At 41.5% G+C, this 17,161-nt stretch overlaps 1 protein-coding gene across 1 annotated transcript; it reads left to right on the top strand.

The window, feature by feature from the left end:
• The first annotated feature begins 233 nt into the window (after positions 1-233).
• LOC138605333 (caM kinase-like vesicle-associated protein) lies at positions 234-16,582 on the top strand. Its single transcript, XM_069677513.1, has 11 exons — positions 234-390; positions 11,150-11,290; positions 11,378-11,509; positions 13,204-13,278; positions 13,413-13,551; positions 13,668-13,788; positions 13,905-13,980; positions 14,085-14,221; positions 14,537-14,615; positions 14,718-14,805; positions 15,140-16,582. Exons 2-11 carry the CDS (start codon positions 11,196-11,198, stop codon positions 15,437-15,439), a joined length of 1,242 nt encoding a protein of 413 aa, XP_069533614.1. The 5' UTR covers positions 234-390; positions 11,150-11,195; the 3' UTR covers positions 15,440-16,582.
• The last annotated feature ends 579 nt before the right edge of the window (positions 16,583-17,161 follow it).

Genomic DNA, 17,161 nt, shown 5'->3' with positions numbered 1-17,161 from the left:
CTGACGTGAAGCCCCCAGCTAAGCGGAGCCAGCTTCACTCACTGTTAAAAGTCCTAAAAAATGACGAAACTGTCATCCAAACATTTGCTGCACTGGTGCGCGCGCACACACTAACATTCCAGTTGGACACAGTAGCGTATCGCACGCGCGCGCGCACACACACCTCCCCTCCTTCCTGCATCATAGCCCGCTGTTACCATCACACGTTCACGTAATACTCCGTGAACACGCTGACTTGTTGGAAATGCTCGAGTATCTCAGATCTCCGTGATAGCACACACTGGCTGCTCTATCAGAGGAAGGAAAAGTGAAGCCGAGCCAGGCAAAAGAATACTCCAATATCAGACGGAGGATTGGATTATTGATTATCACCAGTTGACTTCATTGAAGGTAAGTGAGCGCAGTTTGCGTAGTCTTTGGCTTCCCATCATAACATGAGAAATCTCTGCTGCCAAAACGCGAGAAGTGAAAAATGTGGAGGAATGTTCTCCGAGGTTTAACTGACGCCTTCACCTCCTCTCACTCTTAAACGAGGACACATGATTGATTCGAAAAGTTTGGCGGCAATAAAACATTTAAGCTAAAATATTGCACGTGCTCACGTGATTTAAGAAACCTGCAGGATAGTTTTAATGCAATCTGTAAATCTGCAACACAGCAGTCTTACCTGGATGATGCGCAAATACTGTTGATTTAAACTGTGTGGCGACTTAGGCAGCCAGGCTGTCAGTCAATATCAGTGATATCATCGGTGAAACCTGTTTTGCTGTTAAAGTTGACGCATAATTCTTCTAATTGCGCGCCACTCAACAAGTTAATTCACATTATGAGCTCAAACTGCGCTGTAGTTTTACATAAGGCGTGCTCTCTCCTGATGTACTCAGACTGCAGCACCTCTTGAGTTCACATGCTCACAGTCTCACAGTCTCGTGGTGTCCCTGCCTCCCTGTCATTATTTGTCATCATTTTACACCCAAAGAGCTTGTGATTGCAGCAACTTAGCCCCCACTTCGTACACTCCAGAAGGAGGAAGAGTGCTTGAGTGAAGGTGCCTGTTTGCTGCATAAAAACCATGTAAGAGAGCCACACAGGTGTGTGTGTGTGGGCCTCCACAGGTCTCTGCAGGGCTTGTGTAGATATCATCAGCATTTGGGAAATGCACTTCTAGGGCATTAAATCAGTAGTTTAACATACATGTAAACTGTGTGAAAAAGTTTGGAAGATGTGTCAGCTGGTTCTACACAGGAACAATAGACTTGTATGGTGCCATGAGGCGGGACCATCTGTTGGAGCATGCTAGAAGCAGAACACTTTGTAAGTGGTTTTATGGACAGACGGTGATACAGTTGGACATCTTAAAATGACTTGTATTTAAAGACTAAACAAAGTTTAAGGCGTATAGAGGAAATGGTTGTAAAATACACTGAACCAGAGCCCCTGATGCTGCAATGCTTTTCAGACACACACCATGTTTTTTCATACGTGTCTAGTTTTTCTCCTCCCCTTAGCCTTGATGGCTCGCTCTGAGAAGCAGCGACAGATTCATCAGTGAATAGAGTGTTTAAAAAGCCTTTCTGAATAGAGCTGCGGCCTTTTGTTTATGTAACAGGCTCCACACTGAATTGGACGCGTTACCTGCATCATGGTGTGTTCGATCGAGCACTCAGCTCTTTGTTGCCGCTACTTTCAGCAGGATTCACTCTTTTTTTAAGCACAGTTTAAATCCTGATCAGTAAGTGGGGGTTCAGTCACATGAAGTGGCAGTGATGTCGACGAGTATGCAGAGAGCTGTTCCGCACGGACAGCACCACGGTGCATACTGTAGCACTTGGTGACCATGGCAACAAAACAACATCAGAAGAAGGTGGTCAGATGAGCCAGTGATGCCAGAAGACGAGATGAATGGTCGACTCGAAGCTTTGCGGAGCTAAGCACAAAGCTGATTCATGAACGTTTCCCTCCCCTCCGTGGACTCACACACATTTGTCTCTCCCTTCTGTTCATGTGTGATGTAATGTCCTTGAAAATTAAAAGTGTAAATGTGTTCTTTGTGTTCACAGTTAGCAAGAGCGACATTTAGCCCTTAAATGAGGCTTTACACGCTTTAGAATTTGGCTCAAACCGCATCGGCACCATCTGCCCCCTGTCACCGAGCCATCCCCTTTGAAGAGGCTCGGCTGGGGCCCGATCCACGGCTCCCTCCGGCCCTCTGCACATGTCTGACATGCCTTTGACAGAATAATAATAACATCATAATGAATTCACCAAACTACGTGTATATGACTCTATAACGTAGCAATAAAAACATGTTACACTTCAGCTCAGATCTTAACTCAGCAGTCTAATTGTTCCCAAAGTGCATTCAAGAAGATGCCTGAGAATTTTCAGTTGTTATTTCATAAATATCCTCCCACACACGCAGACAAACACACACACACACACACAGTTACATGCTTCTCCTTGGACACTGACAAAGTATGCTAGTAGGATCAACAACAAACTGGAACAAAGCAACAGCAGAAATTTCCATAAAACTGAGCAGCCACTTCGGTGGAAATCAGCGCGCATCATCGTGTTCTTATCCCAGCTGGTGAGCACGACTCAGCAGCCATGTCAGTCATGGTGTGTAAAGTTAAACAGGATTACATCGACAAGCTTGAGATTGATTTAAATTGGTACTTAAAGACACTTCCCACACTTTAGACACATCTTAAATAAAAGAATAGTTATTTGTATAATAACCCTGCATTTCATATAGAGCACAGATTACAACATTTAACACATGCATTAAATTACAGCAGTAGATTAATACGCCCTGGTTCTACAGTCGAACCTTTAAATTGTGAAATAAATGGACCGGACTACAATATCACTCAAAGCGCTTTTACGCTTCGTGTCACATTCACTCACTGGTGACAAAAGCTGCTTTGCCAATCTTCAATCAGGATCTACTAACATTCATACCCAATGGCCATACCTTCAGGAGCAATTTGGGGTTCAGTGTAGGGATGCACGATATTATAGGCACGTTATCGGTATCGGCTGATATTGGCTTAAAAATGAACTATCGGACATCGGCCAACACGCCGATATCTTCCGATATAATTAACCAATAAAATAATGGGCTGCTGCATACTTGATTAAATGCCCGACCTCAGCGCAATGTCCCTGCGCGGCGCGGCGTGAGGACGTCGCTATGTCTACCTGTAGCATGAGAGAGTTAGAAGCCAAAATGTCCGTGGTGTGGAAGTTTTTCAAAGTGTCCGAAATAGATCGCAAAACTGCTATTTGCAATGACTGCTCAGCTTCGGTGATGCGAGGAGGAGCCAAGGCAAAGTCTTTCAACACTGCAAACTTGATGAACCATCTCAAGACCCGTCACCCCGACCGTTGTAACAAATGTGATAAGAGTATCACCATTATACTGTACGCTAATTCCAATACAGAAGAGAGTTGATGATCTCTGCAATTAGGTGTGCGGGAAAAAAATATTGGTATCGGTAATCGGCTAAATGAGTTGTAAAATATCGGCATATCGGATATCGGCAAAAAATCCAATATCGTGCATCCCTAGTTCAGTGTCTTGCCCGAGGACACTTCAACATGTAGGCTGTAGCAGTCAGGGATCAAACCGCCAACCTTCTGATTGACAGATGACGGACTCTACCACTGAGCCACAGCCGCCCTGTTAGCGTTAAATGCTAGTACACTAATCATCTCTTCTGCAAACATACTTTAAACACAATGCAGCTGAGTAGTGTACTGCTACAACATGGAACTCTTTTAATTGCAAATTTCTTGTTATAAACCCTCATTATGTTGTTTGGTATTTTTTCCAGGGGGAGTCATAATTGGGTACCATTGTTGTGTAGATGTAGGAGATCAGAGTTTGGGGTCTTGAAGCTCATCAGACCAATTACTGTCATTTTTAACTGCCTGTTTCAGAGAGCACAATCTTCCCCTATTTAGTCAGAATCGGGACACGTGTCGAACAATTGCCTCCAATTTGTGTCAAAGCTGTTTGTTGTAAATTATTCACTACATTGATGGCTAGTCAATGTAGTTCTGCAACAGCTTGAACGTGCGTTCTGCAGCCTTTGTTTTTGCTCTACGTGTGATATCAGACTCTACAGGTAGATATGAATGAATCATCATGTTTCAGTGTTAACCAGTAGGAACATCCATAATCTTGAGGCCTTTAGGCCTTAATAATGGTTATACATCTCACAACAATCATTACGTAATATAACTGTCTTAGCTCGTAGTCTCTGGTGTGGTTAGTCACACTCCAGTTGTGATTATGATTCACATAATTTGTTTTGCATCTCACTTCCTTGAGACAGAAAGAACATAATGCGATGAGACGACAGCTTTATGATCCCATGTGTCCCTGCAACACCGGAAGTTTATCATGAGAATAATAAAGCCACATCCTTTAAATTTGTATAGCCTCAAACCTTCTTAATTAATTAATTTATTAAAGTAATGATCTCAAAGATTTTCATTTAAATAAATTAAGTCACTATCTGTTGCTGAATGAGGTAATGATGATTGAGCCGATGGCCAACTGATGAAAGCCTTTGCATTTGCAGTATAATGGACTGGACTGTGACGATGTTGGCGGAAAAAAATCACAAGCAGCGCCCAGTTAGTGACGCGTTTTCCATCACCCAGCAGTGGTTGGTCTTCCAGAGAGGGTAGGCAGAGCCAAGCGACTGCTTTTCCAGTCTCTGCGAGTGTTGCGAGTAAACCGTAATCTACTATGGCTGAACAAACAAAGGAAAGATCGATGACTACAGATACAACTTCAACAATAAGTAACAAACAAATTCGACGCTCAGATGAAGGCAAACAGTCTGAAAAGAAAAGCGACCGCCAGAAAAATCAGTTAGTTACAACCGGAGCCAACGGTGGACGTCACACATGCAACACTGTCTGGATATCTGGGAAGTGTGCTCCAGCAATTATAGGTGTGCCCCAGCAATCATAGGTGCCGCCAAGGAGCACGAAACTGAGATCTTCGAGATCACAACTTTAATTATCAATTATCCGCTGAGATAAACACAACATTATGCAATCAATTCTCAAGTTATATTTCCTCATAGGCTACAATTTTGTTAACGTTCACCCTGTTATGTTTCTATTTAAGTTTTATATGAGTGTGGCTCAAAGGTAGATGTATTATAACTTATATTCTCCTGTGTTTTTTATTAGTCTTGCCACTGCTAGTGCCCCTTTTTTGGCCTGGGGACGGGGACATTTTTTTCCCTCTAACACCTACAAATACTGAAGTGCCTGAAAAAGCTGATTTGAACCTTCCTGGTCAGATGCTTAAATCCTCTCTCGTCCTGGTTGAGACATGTTGCTCTCATCATGGCCATTAAAGCGGGAAAACAAAACAGATTTAATTTAATAGGTTTTAAATGTTCCTACTTAATGCTGCTGGAAAATATATTCAGCACATATCTGTTTATCAAATCCAACAGCTCTGCCTCTGTCTCTGTCCCCCTATAGGGTCCTCATAGTTAAGTTCGCTCAATGCAGAGCTGAAGCAGCATTTACATCCTATTAATGAAGAACACTTCATTCAGATCTTTCAAAGGCGAAGATAAAAGAAGCCTGATTCAGCAAAAGTCAAGTGCCTTCCTTCTTCTTCTTCTGGTGGAGGAGAACAGTCTTTTATCTTGCTCTGAAAGGGGGGAAACACAAGTTCGCACAAAATTCTGTCTGACTTATCAAACTAGCTGTTTGGTGTTTGTGCACGGCGGTTCTGTGAGTTTTAAGCTTCCCAGAACCGGTGATATATGATGCAGTATGTGGTATAATAAGCGCATTAAATGGTCTCGAATCAGCCTTCCCACTTAGCTCTGCTCGGCATGCGCCGTGTTGTTTGTCTTTGTGAGGCTACAGAGGCCTCCACAGTGCGCTAAAGAGGCCCATTTAAGATGCAGAGACGCTTAGGTTTGTAATTAAGATCGTCAAAAATGACCACCACGCTATGTCAGTCGATTAAGCATACCTTGCAATAAACACAACAGAGGACTTCTTTGTGAGTGAACAAGCATCGTGGCTCAGGATTCGGGCACGTATTATTGCTACCCAGGCATCGAGCCAGAAAACAGTACGGTTCAGTCTGGGTGTTTGTAATTACAGGATTCATGCAGAGGATACGATTTAGCTCAAGCTCATCTTCCTAATGCTCATCATACTGCAGACTAATGAGGGGCAGGCTGTCGTAAGCTGCATGTTGATCAGATAGATGCGTTTAAATACGTCTTTGTTCGAGTAGTTTGCAACATTCGACCCTCTCTTTTTAACCCCTGGGAGAAATGCCCTTTACATGTGCAGACGTCTGGAAACAAAACAGCCGCGAGTAAAAATAGTGTGAAGTTAAACAACAGAAATAATGTCTGAATTCAAGAGAGACTTGATCCACTGGTTAGTTCAAGTTGACATCGAAATGCACTTTGAGTTATATCATATTTTTGAAGACGTTTCGGACGTAGTGGGCCTTTCTGTGTGGAGTTTGCGTGTTCTCCCCGTGCATGTGTGGGTTCCCTCCGGGTACTCTGGCTTCCTCCCACAGTCCAAAGACATGCTCGTTAGGTTCATTGGTGACTCTAAGCTGCATGACTGTGTGTATGTAAAATAAATGAACGGAAGGTGCAGCCGTGTGCTATAGAAATGTCATGATTGCAGTCGAGGGCTGGTGCAGTGGTTAGTGCTGTTGCCTCACAGCTAGAAGGTTCTTGGTTCGAATCGGACACAGGGGGCCTTTCTGTGTGGAGTCTGCATGTTCTCCCCGAGCATGCGTTGGTTCCCTCTGGGTACTCGGGCTTCCTCCCACATGCTTGTTAGGTTCAATGATGACTCTAAATTGGCCCATAGGTGTGAGCGTGAAAGTTTGTCTGTCTCTGTGTGTCAGCCCTGTGACTGACTGGCGATCAGTTAAGGGTGTACCCCGCCTCTCGCCCAATGACAGCTGGGATAGGCTCCAGCCCCCGCGACCCTGAACAGGATAAGCGGTAAAGATAACACCTCATCTTTCATTTCACTTAAAAAATGACTCTTGACTGCAGAAGTACTGCTGTTTACTCACTCTTTATATTAAGTGTAAAACCTACATGGCAACAAACCCCAAATCTGCCTATGCTGATAGGTGTACTGTAGCCTTAAAATAACAGTATGTTGTATTAAACAGTATTTTACCTGTGCGGCATCTGTTTGATTTTTGCGGAGCACCACTTTAAGAACCCCACAAATACTGTATATAGTTGGGAACTTTTCATAAGCAGCTTAAAATGACTGTTTGCCACTTTTAAAAACTCTTCCACTCATATTATTCACTGCAGCGCGGCTCGGAACGTTCTGGGCCCGGCTGAGTAGTTTAGATAACATCAGGGGCAGGTGAGAGATCTTATTTTAACCCACACAAGCACCTCTTATGGAGGGACATAATACAATAAATAGCTCTACTTTAGTGAAGAGTCGGACAGTGTTGTACTAACTTTGATCTCCCCCGGTAACTTGCACAGTATACATCTTGTCTGGCTTGTGTAACTCTTCCAGCAGAGGTTGGTGTGAACGCGTGACTTGCCTGTCCTTGGGAACCAACATAAAAGGCACTTCAGTAGAGTGTTGTTACACAGATTGGAACATAGAAGTGTTTTCATATCAGTAAGAGTAGATACCAATGTTAGATGGTTTCTCAGTCCCACGAACAAGCTTACAATGTTGATTAATTATCAAGCAATGCCCCTTAAACACGACCTGTTAGATATTCCATTTGTAGCTGACCCGTCCTGTATTAAAAGGGTCGTGCTGTCTGTCTGTGCGAGCATACGAAACAAAGAAACATTCAAGCAGCTACTTCAGTCCTCTTGTCAATGTGTAGGACTGAATCCAAGTGCATCAAAATATTTCATGAATAATTTCCCTCCCTGCCGTGTTTGCATCAAAGACCGAAAAGCTCCATTTAATCAGCGTCAATAAAGAGGCTTAAACGAGGAACACTAGTGGAAACTGAATCTCTTTAATAAAGCAGCGATTTACAGAAGCTAGCTCTTCATATTTCAGCTCCACAGCAGAGGCTTGATCAGAGAGTAATGAGTCCCCTTGTGGAAAGTAGCACACTGTATATTCTTCAACTTAAAGATTCGCAGTATAAAAGGAACATAATATTTTCTGCTTCGTTAATTTGAAATGATGAACAAAAATAAAGGACGTTAATTGATTGTGCTGCTTACATTAAATTCCATTTGTGCATATATAAGGCCGCTCTTTGTCGTACTACTACTGCTGTGACTGGATGCTGAAGCGTGGAGAAATGAGAGCCTCTGATAGGGTCCTGACGGAGGCTCCAGACAGAACCTCAGTCCCATTTTCTCTACTCCCACTCTCCTGTGCTGGCTGCCATTTCTGCTGTAAGGCCTGCCAACAATCTGACTCTGTTTTCCATACAAGCAACCTAATTCACCAGCTGCTCGTAGTGAGCATGTATAGTATTGTGCCGTGCAGCTGCAGCCATTCAGGTCGGTTAAAGGTGTATGTATTTGTGCAATTATGCAATTCCACTGTGGTAAATTCAAACTAAAGGGTCCAATAGTTTCTAGTTTTAATACAAGTTACTCATAAAGTTGATATTTAATTCAAAACACTGCCACAAAGATGCTTTTTAATAAAGCTAAAATAATTAAGCCCATGTCCATGGTCGCTCTCCAGTTATCGAGTTATTTATTTATTTTTCGAGGCTGTGAAATTGGCCCAGAAACGTGTAAAATAACTTCATGTGGGTGAACTTCATTTACTGCTCTTTTTGCTGTCTGCGGTTTATAAATATTATAGAGGGAGTGATTAATCCTGCACATATCTGTGCTGTGTTAACAGATATTCAGCAGGTGTGCTACCTGAGTCTGCAGCAGAGGCACCGCTGGGTTTGACTGAGAGGTTATTTATCGTATTTTTTATCACTAGCAAGTTTTGTTTGGCAATGTGACAATATATACTCAGAGATAATTAAGATTTTTATATACAATATAAACATTGTGGTATGCATCCTTGTACAGCAATATCGTGTATAAGGTGTTGAAGTCAATAGTGGATAATAAGCAGCTCTGCTATCTGTTTGTATTTGATATTATGTGATAATCAGGTTTTTAATTTACAGGTGCAGCGAGAAAATAGATATCCGTGTTCTTTTGATCATAATTATAACAACAAATTTTACGATCGAGTCAGGGGCCTGTCGAGAGTTTTTTGAGTTGGATGGCCAAACTTGGGCACTATTTTATGCAGGGATGGCATGAAGTATGTGTTGGTACCAATGACTGTATATATAGATGGACGACGCGTCTCCATCTGCTCTCAATGTTCAAAAGTGAAGCCAAAATAACCCTCGTGATAGGTGCTGCCATCTTGGTGAAGTCGATGAGTTGTGCAGTAGAGATCGACGGGTGGAGCCCCCGTAGCCACTTCCGCTAACCAAAACACACGCTTAACTTAGCGGAAAAAACAGCAAAGATCCCGCACGTCGGCGTGTTTAACAGCAGAACAGCTTCTTGTGTTGGTCTGAAGCAGACGTTCACAGATATGTAAACTTCAATGACTGTAGTGATTGTTTTAGTTACGTCTCCTCTCGCCGCTCCTCCTCTACGCTAATCTGGAACAGATCGGCTGCAGGCCCCAGATTTGTCAACAGAGCTGTCAATCATGGCGTTACACCCACAACTAATTAAAACTAAACTTGAAAAATGAACACTTGGATTTAAATCAGCATGATAAGAACTAACTATAAAGACAGAAACCATGTTTGAGAAACATGTATTTGACATGTATTTTGATTTTATAGTTTGACTCATGTCCCATCTGTTAACATGGAGGAGGCGGGCTTTATGACCTAAACTGCAGCCAGTCAGCAGGGGGCACTCTAAATGTTTTGGCTTCACTTTTAAGGAGCTGTCATGTCGTCCATCTTTTTGTACAGTCTATGGTTGGCACCTACACGCAAGTCATGTCATGTCATAGCATTTATGTACTATTTCTGTCTTCAGTAACCGTATCTACTTTAACTTCTAACTAAGTAATGTGTCCTTAATGTGCGTCTCTGTTTTGTAGATCTCTCTGTCGTACCCTTCAGTTTTTGCATCGTTTAACCTTTACTGCTTTCTTTACGCTGTTTCGTCTCTTCTTTTTTCTCTCTCTGTAAACAGACCAACGTCAAATTTACCAGACTTCTTTCGGCGGATTGATATGATTACAGTTACTCCTCTGGATTGTGTGATTAGAGCTGAATCCCGAGCAACGGTCTGTTCTTCCTAACAACAGTCTGTTATCGAGAAATAGCAGACCTTGGAATGCCGAAATGATTATAATTGTTTGTATAACTGCAATAATGTACCTCCCATATCTTCTTCATGTAGTAAGGTTCTTGCCATGACTTTAGCATGTACCTATTCTGTGTGACTGTGAGTCTGCGTGTCACTGCAACTGTCGGTCCTTTCAACTCCCATCTTTAACTGACGTCTAACAGAAATTAAAACACAAAACTCTTCTTCAATTTGTTCACCAGCTCTGGAGAGTTATCCCCTTCCTCAACTTTTAAAAGTCTTTTGAAATATTTCAAAAAGCGAGACAAACGTTGCAGCTTCAGGGTCAGGCCTATCTGAATATTCTTTCCTGTAGAAAGCAGACAGATGAATAATGATAGCACTTGTGCTGCTGCAGTACAGACCTGACTCACTGCGGAGAGGTAGAAACAAGCCTGGCAGTCTGACAGAGTTCACTGAGAAGATAATGTTGTTGGCAAATCAAACGTTGATGTTGTTGTGCTCTTGAGGTAAATAATTTACTCCCACATGCTAAAACTACAGTTACCTATTCTCTGATGTGAGACTGTTTTCAAACTGCTCCCTGTACTGTAAACGTGTTGATTTACTGCGTTCATTTTCAGTGAAGCGCCATCACTGAGCAATTATAGCTTCACTTTCTATTATTGTCATTAATGAAACAGTTTATTACCATAATAAATTCATAGAAATGCCTTTATGTTATTCAGTAATGAGACTGAAGCATCAGGTGCTCGTCTGTGTTTGGAGGTTGAAATGCTGCCGTACAGTTCATGTGAGTCTAACACGTTTCATATGCTCCGCAGGTCGTGTTGTGGCAGGAGAATCCCTGGCTAAAGGGCACGAGCTGCCATGCCATTTGGCTGTCTGACACTCGGGGAGAAGAAGGATTACAACAATCCCTCAGAGGTCACCGACAAATATGACCTCGGACAAATCGTCAAATCGTAAGTACATCCATGTTGTCATGTTGAAGAGCCCTGTAAGAAATGTCCCTAAAGTCTGATTTATGTGTCTTCTTTCTTTTTTAACAGTGAGGAGTTTTGTGAGATATTCCGGGCGAAGGATAGGAACACCTTGAAAATGTACACCTGTAAAAAGTTCCACAAAAAGGACGGGAGGAAAGTGAGGAAAGCTGCCAAGAATGAGATAATGATCCTAAAGATGTGAGTGAAGTTTTGAGCTTCTCATTATGGAGCGAGCATGTCTGAGGAGCCGTCCTGGCAGTGAGACAGAGTCTAATCTCAGATGAGCTGCAGAACTCTTTCCTCAGGTCGAACCAAAGACAAAGAAATGTGTTTCAAACACACCCTGAAGTTTCACCTTTGTGTGTGTTAGGGTCGTAGGATAGTTCAGGCACTCTATGGAGGTTTAACTGTGTAACTAAACCGTGTTTGTATCTAATGAACTGAAACGTGATTTCTTTCTTTCTTTTTTGCTCTTTTTTCCCTTTTTAAAAGTCCAGAATTGTCAGTTTTTCCTTTTTTCAATTAAAAGACCAAAACAAACAATAAATAGATCCTTTTAACAACCACAGTGGACAGTGGAGCCAAATCTTCTCTGTGCCATTGATCACAATATTTATTATACAGCACCAAATCCGCAGCAGAAACTAGTCCCTGACAAATGCACAGTTCCTATCTTATCTACTGTTATAACTACTGAGTCTTTTTTTAAAGGCTAAAATGTTTTGCGAGCTGTTTTCTTTCTGAACAAATGAATGAGGGGCTGAGAGCCACAGACAGGGTTAGAAAGTGATGAACCAAGACGTTTTCAGTTTTGGTCTTTTCATTTGATTTGTGAACTAAAACAAAGATATAAAATACCTCCAGCTTTATCCTTTCACACTTAAAGTCAAGATTTTCATTTAAATAAATGTCTGTTAAGTCACTATATTGACATTGAGGTAACACAATGGTGATTGAGCCTATGGCCCACTGATGAGAGCCTTTGCATTTGTAGTATTACAGACTGAGTGTCTGTGGTGACTTTCGGAAAAAAACACGAGCGGCGCCCAGTTAGTGGCACGTTTTCCATCACCCAGTAGTGGTTGGTCTGCCAGAGAGGGTAGGCGGAGTAAACAGTAATCTACTATGGCTGAACAAACAAAGAAAAGATGGATGACTACAGATACAACTTCAAAAATAAGTGAAAATCCAAAGAAAAAGAAACAAATTCGACGCTCAGATGAAGGCAAACAGACTGAAAAGGAGGAAAATCAAGAGTTACAACCGGAGCCGACCGTGGACGTCACACATGAGTCACTGTCTGGATATCTGGGAAGTGTGCTCCCGCAATTACCGCTTATCGCCATAGGTGCCGCCAAAGAGAACGAAACTGAGGTCTTTGAGATTATAACTTTAAGTTTTAAAATGTGTTTTGTAAGGTGCAGTAGTAGCACATTAGTATAAAAGGGTATCATCGTGTTGAGAATGAATCGTTGGTGCGATTTAATCACATTTTCAACAAGAACAACAGATAACAAAGGCAAACATCTACTAGCAAATAAAAGGATATTAAAGTAATAATTCCAAATTCAGATGAGTGTTCACTAATTAAGGGCTGTAATCATGTTTATTTTTTTTAAACTGAATAATTATGGTGATGTGTTTTTACCAGATTTAAACTTTGGCCCTCTAATAGGTTGATTGTGGTGCTGTAATGCCTGCAGTCTTCAAAGGTGTCTGGTGTATTTATCAGCTATCGAGTTCACCCTAATTATCCTCACTCTTTGCTGTGTCTCTCTCTGAAGCTTGTTCTACTGGCTGACTCTGTTTTGTGCTTATTTTAACCCCACTTACATCCCACCATCCTCCCACCCTCCTATTACTCTCTTCGCCCTTTTTCCTGCTTTTCAAAGGCTGAAACATCACAACATCCTCCAGCTGGTTGACGCTTTTGAAACCAAGAAAGAGTACTTCCTTTTTCTGGAGCTGTGAGTATTATTGGCGGCACTCGAGAGAGACGTCGGCTCAGACTGGCGCGCTCTGTGCTTTCTCACCTCATACAGGACTGATTCTTTTCATCAACAAGTGACATGCATTTCATTTGAATGTTCCCTCTCTTCAGCGCGACGGGCAGAGAGGTGTTCGACTGGATCTTAGATCAAGGATATTACTCTGAGAGGGACACCAGCAACGTGATGAGGCAGGTGCTGGAAGCTGTAGCTTACCTGCACTCTCTGAAAATCGTCCACAGAAATCTCAAGGTATATCACACTGCTGACACCTAGTGAGAAATAGCAGCATTTCACCACAGGCTCAACAATCTGCTCTTTATGAATACTTTCCAGTTTGGTTAACTTTAATCTGTTTACTCCCACAGCTGGAGAACTTGGTGTACTTTAATCGTTTGAAGCACTCCAAAATTGTCATCAGCGACTTCCAGCTGGCCAAACTGGAAAATGGACTCATTAAGGATCCATGTGGGACTCCAGAATACCTGGGTAAATTACATCAAAACAGTCTGTAGAAGATGCAAAAACAGAGTTAATTTCATAGGTTTGTAGTCGTACAGCAGACACAAAAGACACTACAGCTTAAAGCTTGTTTCTGCTCTCAGCTCCTGAGGTGGTCGGGAGGCAGAGATATGGACGACCTGTGGACTGTTGGGCCATAGGTGTCATCATGTATATACTGTAAGTGCCCAGGAATATGTTCATACATACATTATGACTATAACTAACATTTATATCAGTTAAAAAGTGTGTATCCTTTAACATGTTTTATTCTGCCAACTCAGTTTGTCTGGAAACCCTCCTTTCTACGACGACTCTGATGAGGACGACCCGGACAACCGCGATAAGAACCTTTTCCTCAAGATTCTGTCGGGGGACTACGAGTTTGATTCACCGTACTGGGATGACATTTCAGATTCTGGTAAGAGATAATTAACTGGGGTGTTGGTTTAGCTCGGCGGTTAAATCACGCGGCCCATGTACAGAGGTTACACTCCATATGCAGCAGGCCCGAGTACAACTCCCACCTGTCATCCCCCATTCCCTCTTACTTGTTTCCGACACTGTCCACTGTCCACTGTCCTCTCACTTAGTAAAGGCATAAAAACAATTATCTTAAAAAGAGATAATTAACTAAATATAATGTATATCTGTGAATGCATGTTACATGTGTATTAAAGATAACAATTAGAGATGAATATTCACTTTTTATATTATTTTTGTTGTTGTTTTACAGCCAAAAACTTAGTGGCATCAATGATGGAAGTGGATCAAGATCAGCGACTGACTGCGCAGGAAGCTATTGCCCATGAATGGTGAAAAATAAAGTTAGCTTTATAAGAATGTTGGACTTTCTGAGCACGCTCAAGTGAGCTTTGTTTCTACAAATGTAATAACATGCTTGTTCCTTTTCTCAGGATTTCTGGAAATGCTGCCTCGGACAAGAACATCAAGGACGGCGTTTGTGCACAAATAGAGAAGAACTTTGCCAAAGCCAAGTGGAAGGTAAAACTTGTCATACAACAGCACTTATATCAGTACAATTCTGCTCAAACATATATTAATTGACTTGTTGAAATGGGCTTATGATCACGTGTTAACCCCACTCTCTCCTCCCCTCCCTCCAACACTGCCCACTGTCCTATCTCTCTCAATAAAGGCATAAAAGGCCAAAATAAAAAAATAATAAATTAATAAAAAAAGACTATAAGTGCGTGAGAGAGGGACTAGGTTATCCTAAAGACAAAATATTTGGCAGATTGCCTACCATCAGGTCCTTCAGCATGCATCAGGATCAATCAGTACACATAAACTCACCAGGTCTTTTTATCACTCGCAGAAAGCCGTAAGAGTGACCACCCTCATGAAGAGACTCCGGGCGTCTGAGCAGGGAGATCCTGCTGCGGCGGGGGCTGCAGCTGACCCAAGCGCACCTGCCGGCGCTGCTGCTCCTCCCCCTGGCGGCGGCGGTAGTTTTGCCGCCAGCATAAAGGCTGCTCTAAGTGAAAAGGCTCCTGACACACAGACTGCAACCAACCCTTCACTCCCCCTGCCCAGTGCAGCCAGACAGGAGGAGCAGCCACAGGCTCGCTGCAACGGCGATGTTCCCCAAATGTTGCCACAAAGCAAGGGAGACTAGGCGTCACGTGGATACAAGAAGAGACCCTTGCCCACCTACAAGCACATGTGCAGTAGAGCCAATACGTTTGGCATAATTACACCATGTCTATGCTGTTCAACTACCCCACCCCACCCCCCAGTTTGCAGAGTTATTTTGCAGCATCATGCATTTCATCATCTTTGCCTTCTTGGTCTTTTGAATAGTGTTCTTCACTCTCCCTCGTTATTTTGTGTACAAGTCCCTTTAAAGCTAGTTGCAAAGTAGCTCTTCTGTTGTATCCTTTTCCCTGAGAACTGTAAAAACTCATAGTGTAAATTAGTGAGATCAACACATCTGTATTCATTAGCTCATTGTATAGTGTTTTACCTGTTTTAGCAAATTGCTATTTTTTAGCTTCAGAACCCACAACCCAGTTCTGCTCTTGTTACTTAAAATTATGAGTTGAAAGATTTGATAAACTGATCATATTGAGATTTAGAAATAATTTGCATGTTAGAGTTAACTCCTCAAAGACCATGCCTCTGATTGGACTAAATCATAGCTTAAAATGTAGCTGTGCTTTAAATTTTAAAAGGGTATAATTAGAACCACTGATTACTTACGTTTTACTTATTAATTAGGTAACAATCAAATACACATAATCAATTATGAGATTCAACATATCACCCAATCTAGATATGTGCAGTACAGCTTCAGTCAGCTTACAATTTTATGGCAGCAAGAAAGCATATTTTTAAGTTGAAGTGCCTTAATATTTGTTGCAGTTACGTACTAAAATGTTTCAAAAGAAACAACTTGATTATAATTGCTTACTGATTTCTTTGAAATGTTTTAGCTGCTTTCATTTGCTCTTCTGTTGAGTTCAACGCTGCTGTATTGATTCTTGTGTTCTGTCCTCTTTCACACTAAAATACAAAAAACTAGAGTTAGAGAATTGTATGTGGAGTGATGTTTTAGCTGTTGTTGTATCGTCACTTGTAATTAGTAAATTTCAGAGGTTATAGCTGAGTCCATAACATGTACCACTATGTATATTTGCATTGTATACATGTGTATTTTTTTATTTATTTGTGTATTTAGCAACATTTAGCTGAGCTAACGGGTTGCTACAGCGCTTGTGAATGAATAAAATGAGCAATACTAATATTGCTGAAACTGGGACATTTTTCTGAAGTTGTGCCTCACTGAAAGAGAAGATATGCCACTCATAAAACCACGATTTCATTTTAATTCAACTTTGAATTTATAAAAAAAAACACAGGCAACATTTGATTTTTTCTAGAGCAAAAATAAGTCAACAAAGATGATTCAAGAGGAGATATTTGACCGTTTATTTTTAATGTAAAAATAAAAATAACACCTAGAATCATTTTTTAGCATGTAAAATCAATTGAGTATTCTGAACCTATTTAATGTGAGTCAGAACCGAGATTGAATAACACATACAGATACATTTTTCCATCTACTAAAACATACAAGCTAATGTTAATATTTGCTTTTTTTAAAGCCATGTTACACAGCGGTAGACAGTAGAGATTATTTCTTAACTTTCTATTTAAACCATAATAAACTGTATCTCGACTTCAATAAAAAGTGCTATCTTACAGGTCTTGTGGTGTATCGAAGAGATGGTACTTTGATTAATGTAAAATCAAGCCCTTTAACTGATTACTTCACTGAGATTTCTTTATTTAAAAGTGGACTTAGGTCTTATGGTGGCTACGGGGATACAGTATAGTT

This window comes from Semicossyphus pulcher, unplaced genomic scaffold (genome assembly GCF_022749685.1).
Source record: "Semicossyphus pulcher isolate SPU_LCO1_2020_fin unplaced genomic scaffold, fSemPul1.0.p SCAF_3, whole genome shotgun sequence".
Lineage (NCBI taxonomy): Eukaryota > Metazoa > Chordata > Actinopteri > Labriformes > Labridae > Semicossyphus > Semicossyphus pulcher.
The sequence above is the reverse complement of the archived record's forward strand: the minus strand, read 5'-3'. Positions and strand labels throughout refer to the sequence as shown.